Source organism: Takifugu flavidus, chromosome 18, assembly GCF_003711565.1.
Source record: "Takifugu flavidus isolate HTHZ2018 chromosome 18, ASM371156v2, whole genome shotgun sequence".
Taxonomy (NCBI): domain Eukaryota; kingdom Metazoa; phylum Chordata; class Actinopteri; order Tetraodontiformes; family Tetraodontidae; genus Takifugu; species Takifugu flavidus.
In genome coordinates this window covers 10,823,624-10,847,319 of record NC_079537.1, presented here as the reverse complement: position 1 = coordinate 10,847,319, position 23,696 = coordinate 10,823,624, and the positions used below count along the sequence as shown (strand labels likewise).

The window sequence follows — 23,696 nt, the reverse complement described above, 5'->3', positions numbered from 1 at the left end:
TTGTTCAGTTGATGGCTTTATTCCTGCTGGTGTCAATATTTTAAGGCAAGTGACCACGACATAAAAACAAGACAAAACACACAAGTGAACATGTTCTAACATAGATTCTCTGAGAAAATGCCAACAATAGTTCTTGGAATTTTCAGACTGTATCTCTGATTTCATTCATCATTACGATATTTGTATTATGTACAAAAGTGCAGCATGAATTAAATTAAACCTCTTTATTTTAACAGTCGGTTTTATCCACTAGAGTACTTAAACAAATGTCCTTCTTATGGTGGCATTTGTAGTTCAAGTTATATTCTTACTGAAAACATTTAATTGAGCGAGTAGATGAAGGGAACTGGTGATAGAATCGTGACCTCGAGACGCACGTGTGAGGAGTAAAAGTGTCACACAATGTAAATAACAGTACACGGGACTTGGAACATGGTCTGGATTTATGGTACCTAAACCTGCCCCCCCCCACCCCCACCCCCACCCCCCTCTACTCCACCAGCAGCCTCCTCAGCCGCTGCACCACCTCCTCCGCACTGACCCACGGGGCCGTGACCGCCTTGAACTCTCCGGCATGGCTTCGTGGGTCTCCGTGATCAGCCGGTGCATGGGGAAATCCCGTCGCGGGAAGGCGATGTCTCGGGGTCCCAGGGCGAGTGCCGGACAGAAGTCATTGGCTCCGTCCCCCACATAGAAGACCCTCTGGTACGGACGCCCCCTCTCCTGCGCCCGGCGACTCACGTAGTCCCGAACGACCGCCTGCTTGCACATGTTGTCCGGGCACCGCAGGCACTCGTGGGAGTGGTAGGGCCGCATCACCAGCCGGCCGTCCTTGTTGAAGGTCGCCGGGTTGGTGAAAATCCGGTGGAAGATTTGGCGGACGCCGTTTCGCCGCAGCCAAGACTCGATGAAGAAGGTGTTGGCGTCGGACACCAGCACCACCTCAAAGTCCTGCCGGGTGCGCAGGAACTGGAAGAGGGTGAGCATGCCGGGGGACGCCGGCAGCTTCTCCATGACGTTGCGCATGTCGCTCTCGGTGACGCCGTGCTCCGCCAGGTAGGCCAGGACGCGCTGCATGTACTCGTTGTAGCGGCCGGGCTGGTAGGTGTCCTTCAGCCAGCTGGGGAGGTGCTGACCCGGGGCGGCCTGCACCACCATGTCGTCGCTGGTTTCATCCACGATGGTCTCGTCAAAGTCAAAGAAGATGAGGAAGCGCTTGTTGTTGGAGATGTGCGCCGACTGAGAGGCCATGATCTCTGTGCGTCTGGACCTCTGGGGCTCCCCCTCGCCTGGGGGATGAGGTGGAACATAACAACAATTGAAGAACAAATCCCCCATTATTGATTATGGAACACCCCTCGGTGCCCTCAAATGTCCGCTGCTGTTCTCCGGCTCTCCGACATCCTACGCCGGGCGGCGGGGGGCTGTCTGGGGAACAGATCAATGCACAGACGGAAAATGCGGGTATGAAAAAAGGGTCAAGACGTCTTCAGGTAGAAAAAGAACTAAACAATCTGAAAAAAAAAATCATGTGAGAATGAGCCAAGGCAGCGGCTCCTTCAAGCATCATTCACCAACCCCGCTGTAACAGGTAAATATTAGTATGAGAACACGGCAGGATTATCTCCATGGAAACGCAAAGGCTCTAGGCAGGACCTTATGTACATCCTGCAACCATGGAAAAATAACGCTGCCGTTATAGGAGCATACCTGAAATCGTTGAGGTCGGTCCGGAACCGCAAATTCAAGGTCTCTGAGCATAAAAACAAACTAAATTATCTTTCAGACACCAGATACATTAAAGACAAACCAGTGAATTGACGAATATGAAAACTTGGAACTTATTCAGCTACACACAAGGTCACTATAAACGTCAGCATTTCGCGCATTTGTCCTTTTCAGAAAGAGTGAAAGGTTTGATTTACAGGAATAAACCTGCGTGAGCAGCGCCGGTTCTTGTCCTCGGTGTCGGCCAGGTCCGGTCCACTTTCAGGAGGCGCAGAGACAGAGTTCGGCCGGTTTGAACGCGCACTTTTATGCGACGTCGGGAACAGCTGGAGCCGCTGTGAGCGTGAGCGCGCCTGCAAGACCGCCCTTGTAATAACAGCCTGCCGTGCGCGTTCACGGTGCACTTTCCAGGAGCAAACGGGAACGGCGAAAAACAGTTTGTAACAATTGTGGAACACTGGAACATGTGAACGAGCTCAGCTTCGGGTCAGATTATCCGGTTTTTTTTCTGCATTTGCAAAAGTCAGGAGAGACCTAAAGATTCTGGTTTAAGCTGCCCTGGAGGTAAAAAAAAAGAAGAAAAAAACAGGGTACAAGGTGCGATCTTGTCTTGAGGGTAAAAACAAAGCAGACACACGTGAGTGCGCGTCCGTGTGGCTCTGTTCTCGCTTCTCTAAACAGGGTCTTACTTTACCACGTGATGCGTTTATTGCGCGGACAAATAACGGCCAAAATGGTGGCATAAACACTCATTTCTGACCTTTGACCCGTGCTATATGGACCACACTAAGGACGGTCCGATGTGATTCAAGTGGGGGGAAAAAAATTAAAAATCAAAGTAAATCATATCAGTACCCTTTAATACCAAAAAACTAAAAGTACAGTGAGTTGTGCCCCCCCCCCCCCAAACCTGGCAAATACTCAGAATAATGGAAAGTTTCAGTGCAGCAATGCTTGATAAACACAATGTAAAGCCCTCCTCTCCTTATCTGCCTGCCGACAGACACCCCTTCCCCTTCATGAGGCGTAATGACTAACAGCTGGGGGCACTGGGAGGGGGCGCGAGACTATTTTCAAGCCCAAATGGGAAAGGAGATGCAGTGGCGGTGTGTTATTATCTCCTCTGCTCGGAAGCAGGCCTTGCTACCTGACCACCCACTCACCAGCACTGACGCACTTCTCCCTACCCATAATCCCCCACTGCCTCCTCGCGGCACCGTGAGTCACCAGCGCCCCACTTGAAACCTTCCACGGAGATGGAGGGCACATTTCAGCGAGCGTTCTACGTGTGGCGAGTGCCTTGATGTCCTGCTGGAGGAAGACAAACACTGGTGGTAACGAGCCAGCGCCTCCCAGCGCTGCACCGGTCCGCAGTCCCGGAGCTGCTATATAAACACGTATAGGAGATGGAGCAATAGATGTTAGAAAAACAAACCCCCACTTCCCTCACGTGCGCCGAAAACGCTATCTCATCTGTCATGTGTATCAGGCAGATGTTTGGTTGGAAGCCAAGAACCCAGTGAACTTGAACCAGCGCAGGAGCAGAAGGAAGCCGGGGCTTTTCTGTTTTTCTCCGAAGCTTCAAGTGAGACCAAATCTGCTGAGCTGGAGCCCGTCGCGCCGTGCTTCACACACACACACACACTCAGCAGAAGATAAAGACCCACACGTGACAATCATGGCTACTTGTTTTTACTTCTTAAAGTTAGCAGTCAGTTAAATGTACATTATCAAAAAAAGGCCCAACTTTTTGACTTCTCCCCCAACTTTCAGATGACATACAAAAAAAGGACAAACGGGGACATTATAAAGCTGCACATTTTGTACCAGATACAATAATAAAATACGAATTGCTACATTAAGTGGTTAAAAATACAAAGGGAGAAAAGTATATTGATTTTTTTTAAAATATCTTTAAAGAACACACATGTTATGCTTTCTTAACTATCCAAGGATTTTAGTAGAAAGTGCATTCTAAGTAACAAAGAAAGGAGGAGATTCATTCGGCAAACTGGAAAAAAAAAAAAAAAAAAAGTAGGGCACGACGGATGAAAACACCATGAACAAACATAACAGAAAAATGTGTTCAGACCTGGAAGGGGCTAGTGGAAAGATGCCAAAGCAGGAAGAAGACTGCTTTTATTCTGACAGGTCCAAAGTGGAGCAAAACTGTATTTATTTGATGAAAAAAAAATAAACAAAATTAGGAAATTCATGGAAATGCTAACAGAAATGTCCTTTGTTTGCTCCGGTTGCATCTGCACTACCCACTTCCACCTGGTTTCTCCTCCTTTCCTTGCCTAAAAACATCCACTCAGAGTCATCACCTCCACCTTTCCTCACGCAGCCAGTCCCCCCCCCCCCCTCCCTGCGCTTCACCCACGCAGCAGTAAAGTGCAGAGAATACACACACATGTGTGCGCGCGCACACACACACACACACACACACACACACACACACACACACACACGAAAGGCTTTTATAAAAAAAAAAAAAAAAACTAAGACAAGGAATCGTACTGCAAAAGGTCACCAGCGAAGCCGAGGGGACCGGAGACGCCAAGGACGATGACGACGACCCGTGGAAATGGCAGATAATCACCAGTCTAAAAAAAAAGACAGGGTCTCATAAATAACCCCACTCACTTCTGCATGAGCGCTGCCCCTGTTGCCCCAGTACAAACTGGGAGACACAAGCAGCTTTTGGTAGGAAAAACTGGGAGAATCCAGACACACACACACACGTACTCGCTTTAATGCTGCTCTCGGACACACATCTGCTTGCTGTCAGAGTGGGTAAAGGTTTGACAAGCGACACGTTTACATCCAACATTCAGGCCACCAGCCGTTACATTGATAAATGTACTGTGAGTTGATCATATATACTTATATCTCTAAAGGAATTAAAGTTGTGTGAGCGCAGCCTCTCATCCTGACAGCGCGGTTTATCTACACTGCAGAAGCATTCGTAACGAGGATCATAGCAGAGGGGAAAAAACACCTCCGTCGTCCCATTTAGGCCACATTCAAAATGTTTTGACACGTCTCTGCTCATACAGACAACACGTCCGTACAATTAAAAAATGTTTATGTCGTTCCCCCCCCAAACCAAAAGGTGGAATAAAGAGGAAAAAGTAAAGCCGCAAGCTCGGAACTGCAATAAAAAAAAAAATCCAAAGTCCAGGTGTGTATGTGGCGCATCACATGACCCTTGACACAGTAACCCGTATTATTTAAACAGCAGCAGAGGAAGGTGGGGGGAATCCTGATGGGGCCATGTGAACGGCCCCTCACAGTGGCAGTATTTGACAGTCATCTGTTACGGGAAAGCATCTTCCAAAATCTGAGGCTGCCCTGATCCCAGTAAAGGAACCAGTGCCCGTCTGGTCTTTTGTGTGCGCGTGTGCTTGAGCAAGCGTGACGCTTGTGTAACCACCCTAAAATGTAGCCCACGATAGAAGAGCCTTCTGAAAGATCACACTTCCAAAAAAATGTGAATGTATGAAAGAAAATTAAGAACGGTTTCATGTCCTGGAATGGAAAGCACCAATTAATGAATCTGGAGAAGAACCAGGCCTGGTTTCAACGGCCCGTTACCTCTGGCGTGTCCACTGATTGTTTGATCCTCCAGCGGGAGGCTTGACCCCCGCAGGAAGGCTCAGATACAGTCACAACATTCATTTGACGTTTCTACGGGGCGGGCCGGAGGAGGACGTGGCGAGTATTGCTGCGGAGGGAGCTGCAGATTGTCCTGACCGACGCGCACCCACGGGTCCGTCGGACCGAAGAGTCGCCCACACTCGGTCATGAAGATAATATTGATGATACCAATGTACAGGTGGAGGACTTGCACAGAACCCTTTCCTAGGAAAATGATTTCAAAAATCTAGAGGTTATAAGATATTTCATCCGACCAGCTAAATATCCTGTGTGCTAAGGGGGCGATAGTCTACATCCCATACACACGTGTGTGTGTGGGTGTGTGTGTGTGTTGAGCTGGACTGAAGACAGCACCTTTACGGGACGTGCCTTGCAACTGCATCCGAGGCAGGACTCCGAGGAGGAGGAATCAAGGCGCGGTTTGGCATGGGCCCCCCCCCCCATCCCCACAGCTGGAGCAAAGGTTCAGTGGTGGTGCTGGGGCGCTCCTGGGCCCTTATCAGGGGGGGGCATGTGGTGCAGGTAGCTGCTGTCTTCATGCCCGCAATGGTTTAAGGGCTCACTTTTGAAAAGGGCAGGGGGCGGGGGCAGGTGAGAGACTGAGGGAACAGCCAGGTGGTGGTGGGGGTGCGCTGAGGGGTGCTGGGGTGTGTTGGTGATGTGCGCTTGAGCCGTGGTGGGGTGGGGGTGGAGGTGGGAGGGGGTCGAAGGGAGCTGCACTTGGGTGAACGCGTGTCCAACGGGGCCCCGCTGAGGTAAGTGTCCTCCCGCGGGGCTGAGACCCAGAGGCGCTGACGAGGCGGGGGGGGTCGTGGTCGACGGACCCGGACCAGACGGAGAAGAGGAGGAGAAGGTGTTGCCGAAGATCCGGACAGGCACCGTCGGGCCACTGGTCTGCAGAACCACCGGGCTGGTGACCCGGAAACACTTCTCCTTGTGTGCTTTGAGCATGTTGGAGAAGCGGAAGCGCTGGCCACACACCTCGCAGGGATACGGCTTCTCCCCCGTGTGGGTGCGGCGGTGGCGCTTCATGTTGGGCCGGCTGGTGAAGCTCTTCCCACAGATCTCACAGATGAACGGCTTCTCGCCTGCGCAGATCGGGGGAAGCAGAGACACAAGGGGAGCAGAAACCGGCTTCAGTTCACACAAAGATCTTAATTACATAGAATCTTGCACCAAATCGAGCTCTTTCATTGTCAGAAGTGATGGTTGGGAGGGGTTTTTTTCTTTCCTTTCTTAAACAATTGACTAAAGCTTTGCTGATGACAAGCTCAACTTTGCCCAGAAGCAAGGTTGTATTTGAAAAATGCTAATAAGATGCCATGCTGGAGTGGGGGTCTTTGCCGCTCTCCCACCCACTCTGCAGGAAGTTATTAGAATTCACACTCTGAGGGGAAGAGACGTGAAAGTGAACAGCAGCAGCTCCGCTGGAATATCGCTCTCATTAACCTCCCTCCACACAGCTCCTGAATATGCTGCTGCTACCCACACAAGCAGCTATTAAAAGGCTGCTGAAGGGCTCAACAAATGCTTCATTCATGCATTAGATTATAAATGAAGCTTCTCTCATCTGCCATAACATAAACACTGATAGATACAGACAGAGAGAGAACCCATATGAAGTTCTGTTTAAAACATGCTGCCTATTTCAGAGCAGGAACTGGGTGTGTCTCCTTGAGCGGGAGGCTAAATTGAATGCTAGCTGAGGATAGAACAGGGCAGCATAATTACACATTACAAAAAGATCCTGTGGGCCAATGGAGAGCAGTGTGTCCACCCATAACGGGCAGGGCCGCGAAAGCAACCCATATAGGACACACAGGCTGCAATTCTCATGCTGATCTTGGAAATAGAAGCACGGGCGGGACAGAAAATCAGAAGGCTGGAATACAGCATGTGTGAGGGTAGTCATTATAAACCACAATCTATGCAAGTGGAGACTTTCATGTTGAACGACCTCTCATTAGAAACACTGGGCGACGTCGCCTTGATCACAGGACAAAGTCCTTCTTGGAAACGTCCAAATTCTGTTTTTAGGAAGCCAATGTTGACTCAAACGGTCCAGGGTTATTTTAGGAAGGTTTTCATGACAAAACAATACCTTTCTGACAAAAACAAAAGTCATCTTTGGGGCTGTTTTGTATTACTACTCACAAACCCGTGTTGCAAAGCCTGAATACCAGCACCATTCATGTGATAAATCATTGCTCACAAAGACAGAACAAGCCCAGGAGTTAAAATTAAACCTAGTATTTAGTTCTCTGGCTGCTGCCAAAAAAGGGTTGAAACAAGACTGTAACGGACCGAACACCAGCAGAGATGGCGTGTATGTGCAGTGGCTACGTACCCAGATACCCAACGACCATCTCCTCGTGCACGTTTACAGACTGAAGCCACAGGAGAGGTTTGCAGCTCTGCACTGAATCAACACGGGTTGTTGTTGTCTGTTGTGCCTCCAGGTTGCTAACATGTTAGCGGGCTAATGTATTTTAAAGAATCTTTATTGAACAAGGTTCTGGCTGATTACCAACCATCCATTGGGTGTGTGAGGTCGTAGGTCATCCGTATGCCAACAACATTCCTGTTTTCATATTCAGTGGGGGAGGCCTATATTTGACAACCGCTGGTCTACGTGGTGTTTACATGCTGCACCCTGAAGTCACGTGACCCTTCGGTGCACTTCAGAGTGGCCGCATGTTAGACACAAAGACTCCAGGATGGAGGCCGTTCTCTTACCTGTGTGTGTTTTCATGTGCTCATCAAAATACTGCTTCATGTTGAAGTCCTTGCCGCACCATTGGCACATGAACTGCTTGTGTCCGATGTGTATGCTCATGTGGGAGCGCAGCTGGTACTTGTACTGGAACCGCTCGTCACAGTTCTAAAGCTCGGCAGAGGAATTCAGAACACCGAGGTCAGAACACAGAGAGCGAACGTTCACAGGTGCCAACAACAACAAAAAACATCTTCCTCTTTCAACTAGCTGTAAATAACATTGAAAAGAGTCAGGAAGGGTGACGAATTTGGAACTTTACTTGAAAAATGTTTGGCTTTGAGCAAACCATTAACAACCTGAATGAAAGAGTGCAGGAGTGTGTAGTTAGTCGGTTATTTTCCGACCCGGAGTCGTTTAAATTCTTAACAGAACCACCTGGCTAAATAAGCATGTGTGCGGTATGAAGCGGCAGATTCCACAGACCACCGAGACAGACTTACGCCCCCCCCCCCCCCCCCCCCCCCCCACCCGATACATGTGTAATCACAGATTGTCAAGTAGCATGACTTCAAGCATTTAATTAAAGCGGCTCTGCCCAGAAACACGTGTTCCCGGTGTGCCATCGATTTGAGCAGCTGGACATGAAAGGGCCTCGAAAGGGAGCAAAACGCCCCATCTGTCAAACTCCTGGGAATCAGACAAGGATACGATAATCAAAGGGATCCCCGCTGAACCGAAAGAAGCCTGGAAAAGCGCACACATGCTGTGACAAATGATCCGGAAATGATGCCCCGCGACACATCTGCTCACACCTGCTGCACTATTAGGCCGCAGAAAGGCGACGTCGGCCGAACAACACCGGCTTTGTTGGTCCCTCACACGAGGGAAAGCCTTCAAATTCCTCAGTTGAGCCACGAATCCAAATATTTAGCTAAATCCCGACCCGAGTCGCTGGAGCTGAACTGTGCCACCACATCGCATGTTTCCACAGAGAGTATAAAAGAGGAGCAGACACACAAATGACAGCTGGGAGGGAAACACATCATTTAATCCACTCGCTGCGGAGAGGAAATGTCCCTGGAACAGAACTCTCGGCCTCTTACACGTGTCAGCGTTCTGGACCTCAACAGCAAAATGCCCACCGTGTGTGCTACAATAGCCAGAGATTCCCCTGATTACGGTGAGGGCATAGCCTGCTGGTGTGAGCACACCGGTGACTGGGACCTACCTCACAACGGAAGGGCTTCTCCCCAGAGTGCTGCAGCGAGTGAACTTTTAAAGACATGCTGCGTTTGAACGACTTCCCACAAGTCTCACAGGTAAACGGCATATCCTTGGTGTGAGCTGAGAGAGACAGAGAGAACAATGTGGTGACAACTGCCAGCACCTTCGTACGACGACGCAACGTCAGCGCCAGGTGAAGATGGAGCAGGCCGAACAACATGGGTAGGGGAGAAATTCAGCAGATCCTTATTAGTAATATTCACCAATACCATTAAGGAACTAAAAGTAGTTGGGAAGTGTTGATCTTGCGTAAAAAAAAGGAAAATACAGGAAGTAAAATGCTAATACTTACCAACCATATGCTTACGGACGTGAGCCATGGTGTAGAACTTCTTCTCGCAGATTTCACACGAGAATTTCTTTTCGGCATAGCCGTGCACAATCTTAATGTGCTCGTGCAGGGACCACAGCTTCTTGAAAGACTTGTTGCAGGAGACACACTGGTAGACAAAGAAAAATCATCACATTAATTGTTGTTGTTGCAGAAAAACACCTGAAGAACCTCTGACGACCAAGAGACGGGTCGTTATAATGAATTCAATTTGCTCTCATTATGCTCCAGCGCCCTCTGCTGGTCAAGCGCCGCAGGTATTTGTTCCGTACTTGAATAATTATCAGATTCACCACAAGAGTTTAAAGCTGTCACGATTCACTTAATTCAGATCTTACGTTTTAAGATTCACACCTGTTGGGACGGAAGCTTTTGTTTCAAAACCAGCACAAAGTGTAGATTGAATCGACCACAGGAAACCATTTGCATGTTTAAACGCTGCATGCACACTGTGCTGCCTACAGCACAGAAAATCCCCCCCACCCCATTCCAGTTTCTCTTTGGCCGAGATATAAACATCATGTGAGCTTTTTGATATTCAGAGTTGTTTTTGTTTTACCCTGGGACCAGGGCGCTGTCACACAAGCGCTTTAATCCCGCAGGCTGAAGTCATTATTGCCAACCCAAAAATTCTAATAAACAGGGCTAACGCGCTAACTGTAGTAGAATGTTGCAACGGTAAAGCTAAAGCACCACAGTGTGAGTGCAAAACAAGGATGATTAATAAGAGGTGCATGTTTGCGCTACCTGGATGTTCTTCTCACATTCGGTCTGCTGATGTAAGGCCAGTTCGCTCTCCAGAACAAACTTTTTGCCACACTTGTCACAAATCTGCATTCGCCTGTGTGTGACATTCATGTGCTTCTCCAGGTACCAGCGCGTGTTAAACACTCGTGGGCACTTTTCGCAGGCCAACATTTCCTTTTCTTCCATTTCCGGCTTCCCTCCGGCGTTGATGGAGCCTGCAGATGATGCGGCTGACCTGGTAGACCTGCGCTTGGTCTTGGGGCGCTCCATGCGCTTCTGGCGCCCCCTGGTGGCCATTCCAGCAGTGGCAGTGCTCAGAGCTGTCCTAAGGCTTTTTCTTCGTGGCTGGCTGTTAGCTGCTGTGCTAGTAGCACTCCGACGAGCCCTCTTTGACCTTGACCTTTGAGTCGCAATCTCATCTTCCTCGTCGTCTTCCTCTTCTTCCTCCTCCTCATCCGGGCTGTCGTCCTCCTCCTCGTCTTCCCCTTCGTCGTGGTCCTCGTCGTCGTCCTCATCGCTGCCCGCTCGCTCGGAGTCTTCGGCTGCATTTCCAGTTTTGTTGTCCCCCTTTGACACATGGAGCGTCTGGTTATTCAGGTTCACCTCAACGATGATCTGCTCGCGCTTGAAGCCCTCCTCCTCTCCGTCCTCTTCCTCGCCGTCCTCTTCGTCATCCGTTTCATCAGACGTGGCGTCGTTGCCGGCCTCAGCGCCCTGCGCCGCCACCTCCTGTGCCGCCGCGCCCTCTCTGAAATACGGCTGATGCGGCTGAGACGTCACATGTTGAGCAGGCAACTGACTCACGTTCTGATCTCCCATGGACGTCTTGGGGGCCATTTTATTGTCCACCAACACAGAAAAAGGCTTCCCACCGACCTCCCGCTTATAAAGCTTGCCCGTCAGGTCCAGATCGGAATTAGCGGAGTAAATGTAGGACTGGGACACCGGTGCCCTCCGTCCTTCCTCCTGTGACATCCCGCCAAGGCTCGGGAGAGAGATCTCCTCCTTAAAGCTCTTGCAGGATTTCATGAAGAGGGACAGGAAATGGGAGTCGGTGGGGGTGCAAGATAATAAAAAACAGTAACTTCAGGAGATTAGCAGCCTCTACGAGCCAGGTGCGCCACACCGATTCCCCGCCTTCCTTTAAATGGAGAGACAGGAAGGAGGGGAAGAGGTGACAGAGAGTCAGCCCGATTCAAAAAGGGCATCCATCCTCTCCAAGCCAAGAAGCGCAGTCGGAAAGACATAAAATCCGCTTGAGGTCGGTCTCATCCGTTCAGACATCAGTCAAAGGCTCATCGTCTTTGATGGCGAAGGTCTGAAGCTGAAACACTCGGCTGTGCGTGGAACGGGCAGCTGGCAGATTCAGCGTCTCAACAGGCCACCGCCATCTTCAAGCCGCAGCACTGGTAGAGAGGAGCCGGGTTCCAGGCACGGAGCTGCTGCGGGGATGTGGAAGCGCCTTCGGCTGTGCATTACCTGGGAGATGAGATCAGAAAAGGTCTAGAATTTAGTCAAGAAAATGCGAAGTGAAACTACAGACATCAGTGAGCAGCACGTTTACCCACAGATGTTTCAGAGCTGGGGTGTAGGAGTAAAACCACAACCATCACAGCTGAACACAACTTCGAATTCAGAGACGTAATATTGCCGACGCCGAGAGACACATTTACATTTTAAACACAAACCATTTTTGGCCCCTTGTCCCATATTTAGAGCAGACGCAAAAGGACACGTTTCTGCGAGATCGCGTCGCGACGACGGTCAGGATTTCTCATGTTTTAAAAACAGGAAAAAAAATCAAAGATTCTCACGGCACGATCGATAACCACACCTAGATGAGGAAGGTATCGTTATTAAACGGCCCTTTGCAAAAACAAGCCCACACCCAACATTTGGGCCGCGCACCATTTTTCACACGTGGCGTTGACTGCCCTGGCGCACGCTTTCTGGGGAAAGAACATTTAAAAGCGCAAACAGAGAGAATAATTTATTACCCGGGGGGGGCGACTGGGCGAGTTTAATGATGATAAACACGAGATGGAGACTGGGTTAAAGTCGACGTGCACACTTACCTCCATTGACTGTTAGAAAGAATCGGGTAACCGCAGCAGAGATGTTTGTTGCAAACATAAACCACAGGAAACTATTTTCTCTCGCGTGGAGGTTAAAGGCTGCAGGTAGCAGAGTGTCTGGTTGCCAGGTTTGTGTGAGGACGAAAGATCCATTTTTAATAAACGGACACTTCTTTCCATTTCGAGGAGTGCACATTATTGGAGCTGATGCACATCAGAGGCTTTCTCTGACAGCTGACTGACCTCAAAAAACCTTAAACCCCAATCGCCATAATGAGCTTTCATTATGATGTTTTGTTCACCAGAAACCCTCCCAGAGCAGAAAGCACCCCCCCCCCCCCCACCGCTGTCTTCACTGAACACAGCAGCCAGATTTTCATATCCAAACATTCCCACACCCAAACTTAACGCAGCTTATTTTTCACTGACAATTAAATAGTTAAACACACACACTTGTTTTGACAGCTACTTTTTTTCTTCAGTCTTCCAATTCAAACAATCCATATTTACTTAAACAGCAGCTATTTCTGTGTTTATTCCCCCCCAAGCACCAGCCACTTTAATAACTATTACAAATAACCATAGAAAAACAATGTTCCAGTATTTCCCTGTAACTTTTTCCTGCGTCTTGCTATAAGATAATAAATAACAGGCAGCCAAGTGGATCATTTTTTATTATTTCCTAGCTTCTGTGCTCGATTCGTAACAGCAGTTGAGATCTGTTGGCATTTTCTTCCTGTAACAGATGATTTCAGAGAAACTGCCGGTGTTTCTCTGAGCGCTGCGACCTGATCCGCACTGACGGGACCCCTTCAACCACCCGGCACACTTTGAGCGGGGCGAAGGAACATAAGCTGCACGAGGAACCTCCCATGGAACGCAACGCCATCGGATTCTCTTCATTGTGAAGCTAAATCGAAGCAACACCCGCTGCTGGAGGCTGCATCAACCATACCGACTAAAACGCTCCAGCTGCTCGTCATTAGCCGTTGACTCATTTCTGAGTTTCATCGGCAGCGAAATAACGTGGTGCTTTGATGTGGCGATCCGGAGGAGAGGAGATTTCTCTGTATCAGGACTAATAAGAGGAGCATCAGCTCGGGAACTTCCACGTTTTTATCTGCCGTTTTAAGCTCGCACGGGTTTCAGGGATGACGTTGGGAGGCGTTGCAACCAGGTGCATAAAAGAAAGATGCATATATTTAAAAAAAACAACAACCTTTAAGCAATAACTACTTTAATCGCAGCGATGATTAGAACAAAAAGCTCATTTCAGAGGTGGATCACGCGGCGGCTCAAGAGACTTTGTTTTAAAATGAACAAAATTAAATGTTTTGATGAGTGAGAGGATGAGACCCCCGCGGCAGCCTCACGGCTTCATATTCAGCCGTTCATCGCCCCCAGAGACCCAGCTCTCCTCTCAGGTCGAAACTTTAATGAGCTTTCTCTTTCAGAGGCTTGTGGAGGACCGTGTGAGGGTTCACATTCCTCACTCTGTCCAAACTCATAAGACCTTAACCAGCTCACGGTGCAGACTCGCTGCAGGAGTGCAGGACTCCTTAAAGCCCATTAGCGGGCCAAAGGTCAGCGCCTAATGTTTTTGTCTGCTAGGAATCATCTGTCCTATCACAAAACAGTGACAGAATAAATCAGAAGCTCGCACCGGTTTCATGTAGTGGTGCTCCTCTTTCTAATGGAAAAAGTCTACATGGGCACCTTTAATACCCACCATTTACACATTTCTGGCTTGTAAAAATATGTATTTAAATATAAGTGACACGACCTGGATCCACCGAGCTCGCTACATCCGAAAACAGGAGCGTGAAGGCACCGTCAAAGTTAATTGGACCAACGTGACGACATGTCGCGGAGCTGCTACTTTCTCCTTTTCACGGAACGAACCCCCGAACTTCCAACACTCTTTATTGCAGTGGAGGGTTCACGTACAAAGCAAAGGGTTAACCCCAACAGCAACACTGGACGCCGGGCAGGAGTGACAGCGCAGGCCTGACCAACTTAGGCTACTTAGCAAGCTAGCAATGCTCCATAGGCGCAACCCTATATAAACACACATGAAAAGCTAACTTGGCTACGTTAGCTCAAGCTGCTGCAGCGGGACGTTTTTATCAAAGTTCAGACGGCTAAAATGCGGGCGGGTATCTTACACCATTTTAGAGTACAACGAACAATAAATGCTGGCGTGCATGGGCTAACAACAGCGAAACGACTTTCACTTTTTTTTTTTTTTAACCCCAACCCGACCAGTTGGGGCTAGTTAGCTCAAAGCTACCACCGTCGCCAGTAGGTGTTTAGCATTAACGCCACACCGGATTCCGGCGGTGCGCTTTGAAGAGGACAGCGTGACAGCGACAAGGACCCACGCCGAGCTGCGCCAAAAAGCCACTGTCACGCTTGGCCGCCGGTTCCTCTCCCCTCGGTCCCGACAAAACCCCGACCGCTGCGCGGACAGACCCACTCCGCTCGGCACTGTCACAAAGTCAGCGCTAGCTCACCTCACGGACAATTCCCACGGCATCCCCGCTCACCGGCGACGCGCGTCCGCTCTCCGCCGCGCTCGGCACACGCCAAACGACCCCCCGAAACCAAGTTGTGTAGCCGCATTTAGTGGCCACGGGGCTGACTTACCTCCGTCGAGAGCGACCTCCCTTCTGCGTTTGTGCAATCAGAGTTGCACAGATTCGGCGCCGCACGCGCACTTCTCTCGTTCGCCCCCCTTCTCGACTCTCGTCCGGGCATTTAGCGCCGGTCCCGCCGATGCTGTCAACGCGCAGAGTGCGCACAATGTTTTGGTGATGTGCGCTATATGCTGAGTGCGCGCTGGTAGTTTTCAGCTACGTGGCCCGACCGAGCACTCGCGCGTAACCACGGCCGTCCCGCGCTCATCCCAGGCATCCAGGCCGCCGTCTGGGCAGGCGCGCCGCTGTGCGTCGGTGTCTGGAATCTGTTCGTCTCCAAAGAAGCAGACAGGGGGCAGTGCGCGCACACGCCGAGCTCGTATCTGTCATCGCTCGAGCAGTGACGCGCAGGACGTCGTTATCTATTAAAAAGGGATTTGACTTTGAACACACAGGGCCCAACAGACCCGAGTTAAAGGCAAGATGGAATCAGCAAAACCATCACGCACTTGCGTGCGTCTTCATTTACGAGTTATCTGCAGTTTTATCTCACCAAGGAACTAATCTCCCAAAGCATCGCTCAACAATCTGCCTTCTGCTGAGCACTTAAAAAAGGAGATTAAATAAATACATGAGGATTATAGTTATTAAACATGGATGAGTGTGCAGGTTTTAAACCCCGAACAAGATCTTCCCACGTAAATGTAGAAACATTTTTATTGACGTCTCAGACATTGGGGCTAATGTAAAGGCAGAGCAATAGTGTTCAACAATGATCACAGTTAACCAGCTGAGAGGCACATGTTTAATTGTGCAGGGGGCTCCTGAATTTGATAGTTACCAGAGCAATTCCAGACTTCACAAAGCCAAAGAAAGGAGGTTTTTAGGCCAAATCAAGAGATTTTCAATACAGAATTGTACATTTCAGAAATGTGAATGTTTAATCATCTTTAACAAATGACCTGGCTTAAACACAACTGCAATTTTCCTGTGAGGCCAAGATTTGTTCCGCTTCCTAAATATGAAGTGCTCTGTATTTGAAGTGAACTGCATTAATAATTTTTAAACTACACATATTTTGCCCTCCGAGTCATCGTACGCAGGCAGGTTTCATGACTGTATCTAAGTCCGTCTCCCATCATGCTGCCATCAGCAGAGCCCAGTCCAGAGTTGGTTAGAGAAAGAGTGGCAGGAATGTGTGTGAAGGTGGGAGTCCATTGCTGACCCCTCCAACCACCCCTTCAACGGGCCTCAGAACAGCTGGCGACAGCAGGAGCGGAGCAGACGGGGGGAAAGCATCATCATTGGGGCAGCTGGAGCAATGTGCCCTGTCCCGAGGGCAGGTAAGTGATGTTGCGGGATCGGGACAGCTGGAAGGCGATGTCCTCAGCTGCTTCTAGCTTACGAAGCTCCACCAGACCATCACCAGCGTCCATCAGCGAGTTGGCGATGAGCAAGGCAGCCTGGGAATCCCCTTCTGCTGAGATGATGGCTGCCTGCTTCTGTTGCTCTGCCTAAAAGATTTAAAAAGCTGAATTAGATACTTCTAATCCCTTAAACCCACAGAGACAACACGCGCTTGTCGGGTGGTGCAGGTATATGACGCTGGTGGTTTGGGTGATGATATAAATACCTTTTCTACAACAAAACGGGCTCGCTCAGCCTCCTGCTGAGCCACCTGCTTCATCTCAACAGCCTCTGTGAATTCTTTGCCAAAGGTCAAATGCGTCTGCAAGGACACAACACGATGATTTAAATTACAATCACACCCGATAACAACCCGGACGAGGTCAACCAAGCAGCGCCATACCAACGAAACATCGTCCAGGATGAGGCCGAAGGTGGAGGCTCGTTCTGTAAGGTCCTCGCTGACCTGCCTCGACACGAGCTCTCTTTGGGTGATGAGCTCTCCGGCATCAAACCGAGCCTGAAGTCAAAGGCAAGTCATTAAACTTTTATTAATTTACCAATTATTCTTGTCATCTGAATGACACTCACCACTACAGATTTTAAAACCTCTGTAGTGATAGATGGCAGCACGCGTTCATCATAATCCTCGCCAATGCTGGTGTAGATGCGGGCCAGCTGGCTGTTCATTGGCCGGAAGAGGATACGCAGTGTGATGTTAACGTTCTGCAGATCTGTCGGAGAGATTGATCGAAATCTGCCGCTGAAGTCAAACAATTTAGCAGAATATTGCATGGCTGAAATCAAGTTTAATTCTTGTTATTGGATGAGAATAAAATATTATAGTTCAGGGAACTTGGGGTTGCTACTTCAAGAGTGTAAATAACATTAAATGGTACAATTTCACCTTAAATTTCCTTTGTCACATTTCCAGTAGGTCAGGTTTATAAACACAGATGCACGACCTTTAAACTGCTTTACTCAAGTTAAATTTTAACACTATTTTTGTTCACAACAATCACATTGGGGACAGTTAAGATCACGCCAGAGATGGCATGATTTGAAATCCTTGTTACATTTAAAGGTGACGAAACTGAGCTGATGTACCTTTGCTGCCTGTGATGACAGGCACGTTGCGTGGACGGGAACGACAGTCAAAGATGATGGGCTTCTGCACCCAGGGAATGAGGAAGTGGGTCCCTTCGCCAACAGCAGTGTCCTGAACGCCTCTGAATCGGTCAAATATCACAGCCTGGTGTCCTGCATCAACTGTTGCAGAAATAACAGGACAATTATTCACTAATATTGCAGTCTGATTAACAAACCTGAACATATACACAGTCCCAAATGTAGGGCTCCACAAAATAATTATTTATCAGGTGGAAATTGGGGGAAAAATAGTAAAATTATTGACACAATGTTCCTGAAAAACAAAGGTTCTATCGTGAATTTTGTGTCCAATTTAGAAAATGCATTTTAAATGCTAGAACATGTAACTACTGTAGACAAAGGGAGTGTGCAGAGTTGTAATTCTCCCACATATAGCCTGTATTCAATTAAAGGATCCGGCATCTTATTCCCTCAAAGTAAAACAGGTGAAATGACCAACACTGAAATAATAACTGCAAAGAATGTGTGACTGAGTCGCACCCACCGTTGAAAAGGGCCGAGTTCACAATACCCCCACCAATGGCAAGAGCCAGCCCCAACTTTCCAATTGACTCAAACAGTTTAGCCATGACAGCAATCTGTTGACAAGGAAAAAGTAATTCGGTTAACACAATTAGAAGAAATGACCATACGCTACAAATGCTACAAAAGTTTTGTAAAGGTGTATGACAGCAGTCAAAGCGCTGGGTAATTCTCGTTATCAAGTAATAGCTGTACTGGGATACCAAGACAGTGTTGGCTAACCGTCTTCATAGTTAGCATTAGCTTACATGCTGGCGGAGACACCTGACAAGCTGGGCAAACTTCGCCAGAGCCTAAAACAGGCTATACACAACCTAACATCACAAAAAATTTATATATAGGTACAACTTACATTGCCCATATCCGAAGACTAAACCGGTTGGTTGTAACATTACACATGTTACCTCCCATGGATGGGCACATGATAACAAGCGGCTTATTAAGCTTTATTTAGATCCTCTGGCATAACGTCGTCTAATTATAAATTGGTAGTGCAGTTATTCATACCAATGTTCTCATAATGCTATAAAAGACTTTTTCATTGTCACAAAATCGTAACTCACCTCAGTTTTGCTCAGATGTGTATGACCTCCACCGGACACGACGTATAACACATGAAATCGCAGCACCACCGCGCCTGCGCAAAGCTCGCAGCAACGTCTCCTCTGATTGGACGAAATATCGAGTTCTTCTTCTCCGGATCTCCGTTTTCCGCCCTGAAACCATTGCGCCACCCAGTGGTAGAGGACAAAACAGCACCTTTTAAAAATAGCTGAACAGCATTGATTCTTCACGATCCCGTTTAAAAAGCAACACCATTTAGTACAGTGTAATTGCATACATTTATTGTTCTATTCTGTGTGCATTTATTTCATTGTGGCCATATAATGAGGTGCTGTCAAGTTCCAACTAAACCTGAAAGGTAATCAGTTTTTTTAAATGGTCGTTATTTATGCATTCATTTTTTCAGTTTTGGGGTTTTCCTACCTAAGCAAAAGAGGCCGGAAGATGTCTCCATGGTAACAATCAAAGCTGATTTGCTGTAGTCGTCACCACGGAGCGGCACTTTGTCGCCGCCATGCGACGGGAGAAATTACAAGAAATATTGTGTAGTTTCGGTTTCATACCAACCGTACAAAAAGTGGGACCAGAAGCGAGCAACAAACAGCACAAAGCTTAAGGTTGGTAACAAGACATCTTAAATACGGTTTAACCTCCGAAGCGTAACCTAAAAAGGTGCATCGATGGCCACAGTTAACGCGTGTTTCACTTCCTCGAAACTGCGTGCTTATTTCCCGTCTATTGTTGACGCACACTTTGACACATCGAGTCAGAAATCGCGTTATTTATTTCCTTGTGGAAAGACTACAGTGCGAATCGAGATGGAAACGTTTGACTTGAAGACAGCGATGACGAAGATGAAGAAATAGGAACGTCTTTGGTCCCAAGAAGGGACCAACTGTCGTCTCTTTTCCACGTGAAAGGCCTTTTAAATACTTTCACTCGAGTCGTTTCCCCGAGAGGTTCTTTCGTTGGTTGTGTCTGCACAAGACAGCTCCCAGTCTTGCTTGCCCCCCGCCCATGACTGCGGTCCTGTGTCTCCCAGTAGATGGCGGAGCCCAGCCGGACCGTCAGGGTCAGCGGTCTGCCTGCAGACCTCGAGGAGTGCAGGCTGAAAGACAAGCTGCTCATCCACTTCCTAAGAGCCAGGAATGGAGGAGGAGAGATAGACTCTGTCACTATTGTCAAAGGAACGCCACTTTCTGCCCTAATCGTCTTTGAGGAGTGTGAAGGTCAGTAGGGTCACAGAGTTTTGCACTTCTGTGCATGTAAAAGGAGCAACAGGATCTCTATTCTGTTAACAAATTTACTATTACTGCATTAATGTATCATTTGTGACACTGACATGTAGGTCTCAGAGAAATAAACATCCAACGGCTTGTTATTTTTCATTTGAAGCATATTTGATATAATTTGTAAAGTGCTTGCAATGCGACGGACAAACCACAGGCAGAAAATGACTCTCCTCTGGTGACTCCCCTCACACAGTGGCAAAGACAGCCATTGAACGCAGCCCGCATGTCCTGGAAGTCAGAGGGAAGAAATATAACCTCTCCGTAACCAAGTATCGGGAAATCTTTGACCCAGACGAGGTACGCATTGTGACACTGACAGGAACCATTTGAGCAAATAACGATAAAACACAACTCATTTGTCTCTCCTTTGCCACAGATCGTCACGCGTCTGTCAGCAGTGATGGACTACAGTCAGGTTCCTGGAGGAGCATTGGCACTGAGACATCTTCAGGAGAAACATCCTGATATCCACCTGAGCTATGATGGTACTCAGGAACTATATACGGTATATGGGGCCTATTCCAAAGTCCAGGCTGCCCTAACACAACTGTTTGGCCAACTGGGGAACCAGCAGTCAGATACAGTTCAACAATCCCCGTCTGGTTCCTGGTCTGAACATTCATCACAAGAACTACAGGTGGATCCATCAGAGGGTTGGAGCGCAAAGCCCAACAAGCAGAGAGGACAAAGTAAGACAGCCGATACTCTCAGGTCTCCTGAGTGCAGCTCAAGTCCACAAAAAGACCAGCTGACGTCTGGTGCTTATGGCGAGGATGATAGTGGGCAGAGAGAAGGGGCCACCCCGCAGCTTAATTGGCCCTCAGAGGACGAGAGCTTATTAATTGTTGATGCAGACATGTTCCAGTATCTGCAGAAATACTGCCAAAAAGATTACCAGCAAATCCTTAGTCTGTATGGTGTCAAAGTGGTGGAGATGACCAACCAGGGCTTCACCAGCCTGTATTTGCAGCCTGCAGCTGGGGAGAGCGTTCAAGATCGCAACGGCCTGAGTTTAGCCAGAAATGCAATAAGTCAGTTTTTTCAGGAGAACGAGGCCAGGATCTGGCGAGCCGACTTCTCGAAGAGCATCTTCTCTTCTGGGAAGGATCTGCAAACGGCCAAGGACAATTTAAGTCTCAGACATCCCAAAATTCTTTTGAAAGAAGACGACACAAATATTTACATGATTGGCAACTACAAAGACATGTGGGATGCAAAGCAGTTTTTCCTGGACCAAAGTTTGCATCAGTATCTGAAATCAGAGGAAGATGAGACAAAAGACGAGGTGGCCAGGAGGTGCAGGCTTGCTCCTCGGTTTAAGGAGTCGGGGCTGCCTCCGTTAGGAAGCAGACCAACGGACTTCTGCTTTCGAGGCGGGACCGCAGCTCAAAGTAGACCCAAATGCTCTGGGCCCATGTTAGGGTTCAATGTGCTGTCAGAACCAGCACAGACTGGTGAAAGAGTTCCCAGAGCACCGCCCCAAATCACTGCAGAAGACATCTTGTTCAAGAGTCCAAGTTCTTTGTCTCTAACTACGTCCATGCAGAATGATACCTCCCTCAACTCAGACTTCATGAAAAGTCAGCCCAAGACGGCCTCTCTGAGCACATCGCTGCAAGACCGTCCTCTAGGTCCTCCGGCTGGGTCTGGATCCACTCTGAGGCGGGCCAATAGTTTCTCAGGGACACCTCAGCGTAAGCCCCAAGTTACGCAACAGAGGAGTCAAGACGACACCAACAAGTCCCCTGGCCTTACTGATCATCTGAGCAGAGACAGGCAAGCAGGCCATGCTGTAGACATCGTGCTTTCCTCTGTGATGTGGCGACACATTAAGGAAGCGCACCGCACCCAGGTGGACGACCTGACCTCTGATATCCAGACCAGGGAGAGCGTGCACGGCAGTGGCAGCAGTGTTACTCTCACCTTGAGAGGGGCCAGCTCGTCCAAGCTGAAGTCATGCAGGCTTGGTTTACAGAAGCTGATCGACTCGGTGAACGCAGACTTCTTCGTGCACAAGCTGCCCTTGTCAGAACTGGGCCTCGCTGACCCGACGGATGAAACCTTACTGGCTTGTTGCAACAACATGCGCAGCTGCTTCAGCACGGTTACCATTCAGATTACAGAGGAAAGTGTGTTGCTTCTAGGTCCAAAGCTCCTGGGCTCTCAGGCCGCCGCCTCACTACTGGAGGTGTTTTCCAAAGATTTGACCCACATTTATAGACATCAGGAATTCTCTAACCCTTCTACGTCCAAGTGCAATCCAGCGACGCTCACGCAAAGCAGCGAGGACCAAAGCGCTAAACTGCACAGCCACAGTAAGAATCAACTGATGCCAGAGACCAGGACAGGCAGCACTGATGGAACCAGTATTGATCGAGAAAGGAGAACAAACCGCGGCGGCTCTGCAGAGATGGAGAATGTGAACGGATCTGTCAGCCAGCCACGACTGTACAAAGACCCTGTAATTAAGGAGAAAGTGAAATACGCGGGTACAGGGGACAGAAATGGACAGAAGACCAGTCTCTTTGTCCCTAAAATGCTAAATGATGAGAGCGAAAACGGCGCTAAATCAGTGACTTCTCTCTCTGCAAAAGAGAGTGGGGACTCCGCTGAAAAGGACAGGGCCCAAAAAGGACGCAAAGAAAGTGAATCCAGGTCCAGCACCGAGGCAGAGCGGCTTGGATGGGGCATCCACGGCCGTATGACCTACTCCAGGCTCAACATCAGCATTCCGGGCCACCTAAACGACTCAGCCATTAAGGTCACTTACTACATTCCTGATGGCATCCAGGAGGTGAGCGGCTAGTCTGGAGTGCTGCTAGTACCGACCTCCAGCAGAGGATCTGTAGATTTGGTAATCAGTATAACAAGTTTTGAGAGCTGAGTGTTAATAATGAAAGCTGTTCTGCATCTTACCAGGAAGGTCATCCGTCTCCGGGAAAGCCATTTCGTGGAGGCGTGTTTGATGCCTACCTCCCTGACAATGAGACAGCAATGAGGCTGCTGCCTAGGCTGGAGGAGGCCTTCAGACAGGGGCTGACCTTCACTGTGGAGGGGAAAGAAGCAGGCGCCAAGGTCACCTGGCACTACATCCCTCACAAAACCACTCTTCATGGAGGCAAATCGGGGTGGGTGAAGCCACTGGGAATGTCTTAACTGAGCCGCAGCGTTAGAGACCACATCGGTCCGGGTGATAAATGTCTTCTTCTTGTCTTGTTCAGGTGCGGGTACCCGGACTCCTCTTACCTCACTCGCTTGGCACACGTCTTGACCACCCATGGGATCGGGGAGCCGCCAGCCAAATTTAAATAATTAAATCAGCTCTTAGATTTAGGTGGACCAAATTTGTTTGCACTGTATCATGTTTGCCAGTGTTTTTTTCTATGATTCCATATTTTTAGATATTATTTTTATACCATAGCTTCAAACTTTTCAAAAGTTTGCTTATGATGAAGTATTCCAGGGCGATTGTAATATTTGTTGTGCACAGCGAGCTCTTTGTAGGGTTAACGCTCATCTAGTTCAGGGAAGAAAGTTCAATTTTAGATGAATGTTGCAGGAATT

The 23,696-nt window shown here is 48.7% G+C and overlaps 3 protein-coding genes across 5 annotated transcripts; all 3 read right to left on the bottom strand.

Moving 5' to 3' along the window:
* On the bottom strand, positions 1 to 2,482 carry phospho1 (phosphoethanolamine/phosphocholine phosphatase 1). The gene is given in 3 exon segments (XM_057015561.1): positions 1 to 570; positions 573 to 1,289; positions 1,711 to 2,482. Coding segments are annotated over 2 exon segments (759 nt in total). The 5' UTR covers positions 1,252 to 1,289; positions 1,711 to 2,482; the 3' UTR covers positions 1 to 490.
* A 922-nt stretch (positions 2,483 to 3,404) lies between these two features.
* znf652 (zinc finger protein 652) lies at positions 3,405 to 15,517 on the bottom strand. Of its 3 annotated transcripts, XR_008947179.1 has the most exons (7): positions 15,188 to 15,517; positions 10,467 to 11,945; positions 9,681 to 9,828; positions 9,333 to 9,448; positions 8,125 to 8,269; positions 5,743 to 6,476; positions 3,405 to 4,334 (listed from the first exon to the last, which is right to left on the bottom strand). XR_008947179.1 is itself a non-coding variant. In XM_057015528.1 (6 exons), the coding sequence occupies exons 2-6, from the start codon at positions 11,493 to 11,495 to the stop codon at positions 5,854 to 5,856; spliced, it is 2,061 nt and encodes a 686-aa protein (XP_056871508.1). In that variant the 5' UTR covers positions 11,496 to 11,945; positions 15,188 to 15,517; the 3' UTR covers positions 3,405 to 5,853. The 3 variants fall into 3 exon arrangements, 2 of the variants coding, with proteins under 2 accessions (XP_056871508.1, XP_056871509.1); XM_057015528.1 differs by having other exon boundaries at positions 3,405 to 6,476; XM_057015529.1 differs by having other exon boundaries at positions 3,405 to 6,476; positions 15,055 to 15,192.
* Positions 15,518 to 15,968: 451 nt separating this feature from the next.
* On the bottom strand, positions 15,969 to 20,046 carry phb (prohibitin). Its single transcript, XM_057015556.1, has 8 exons — positions 19,774 to 20,046; positions 18,840 to 18,992; positions 18,239 to 18,332; positions 17,692 to 17,853; positions 17,176 to 17,318; positions 16,988 to 17,104; positions 16,811 to 16,906; positions 15,969 to 16,691 (listed from the first exon to the last, which is right to left on the bottom strand). Exons 1-8 carry the CDS (start codon positions 19,966 to 19,968, stop codon positions 16,479 to 16,481), a joined length of 1,173 nt encoding a protein of 390 aa, XP_056871536.1. The 5' UTR covers positions 19,969 to 20,046; the 3' UTR covers positions 15,969 to 16,478.
* Between the last annotated feature and the right edge of the window lie 3,650 nt (positions 20,047 to 23,696).

Excerpts from the sequence above, each read along its gene's own strand:
- znf652 (XM_057015528.1), bottom strand. The coding sequence starts at position 11,495 with ATGAAATCCTGCAAGAGCTTTAAGGAGGAGATCTCTCTCCCGAGCCTT. Across the intron at positions 8,270-9,332 it reads AGAAGCCCTTCCGTTGTGAG|AACTGTGACGAGCGGTTCCA; the intron begins GTAGGTCCCAGT and ends GCCGAGCTTTAG. Across the intron at positions 6,477-8,124 it reads GCACATGAAAACACACACAG|GCGAGAAGCCGTTCATCTGT; the intron begins GTAAGAGAACGG and ends CGATCTGCGCAG.
- phb (XM_057015556.1), bottom strand. The coding sequence starts at position 19,968 with ATGAGCAGCTTGTCTTTCAGCCTGCACTCCTCGAGGTCTGCAGGCAGA. Across the intron at positions 17,319-17,691 it reads TGTCATCACAGGCAGCAAAG|ATCTGCAGAACGTTAACATC; the intron begins GTACATCAGCTC and ends TCTCTCCGACAG. Across the intron at positions 16,692-16,810 it reads CCCGTTTTGTTGTAGAAAAG|GCAGAGCAACAGAAGCAGGC; the intron begins GTATTTATATCA and ends TAAATCTTTTAG.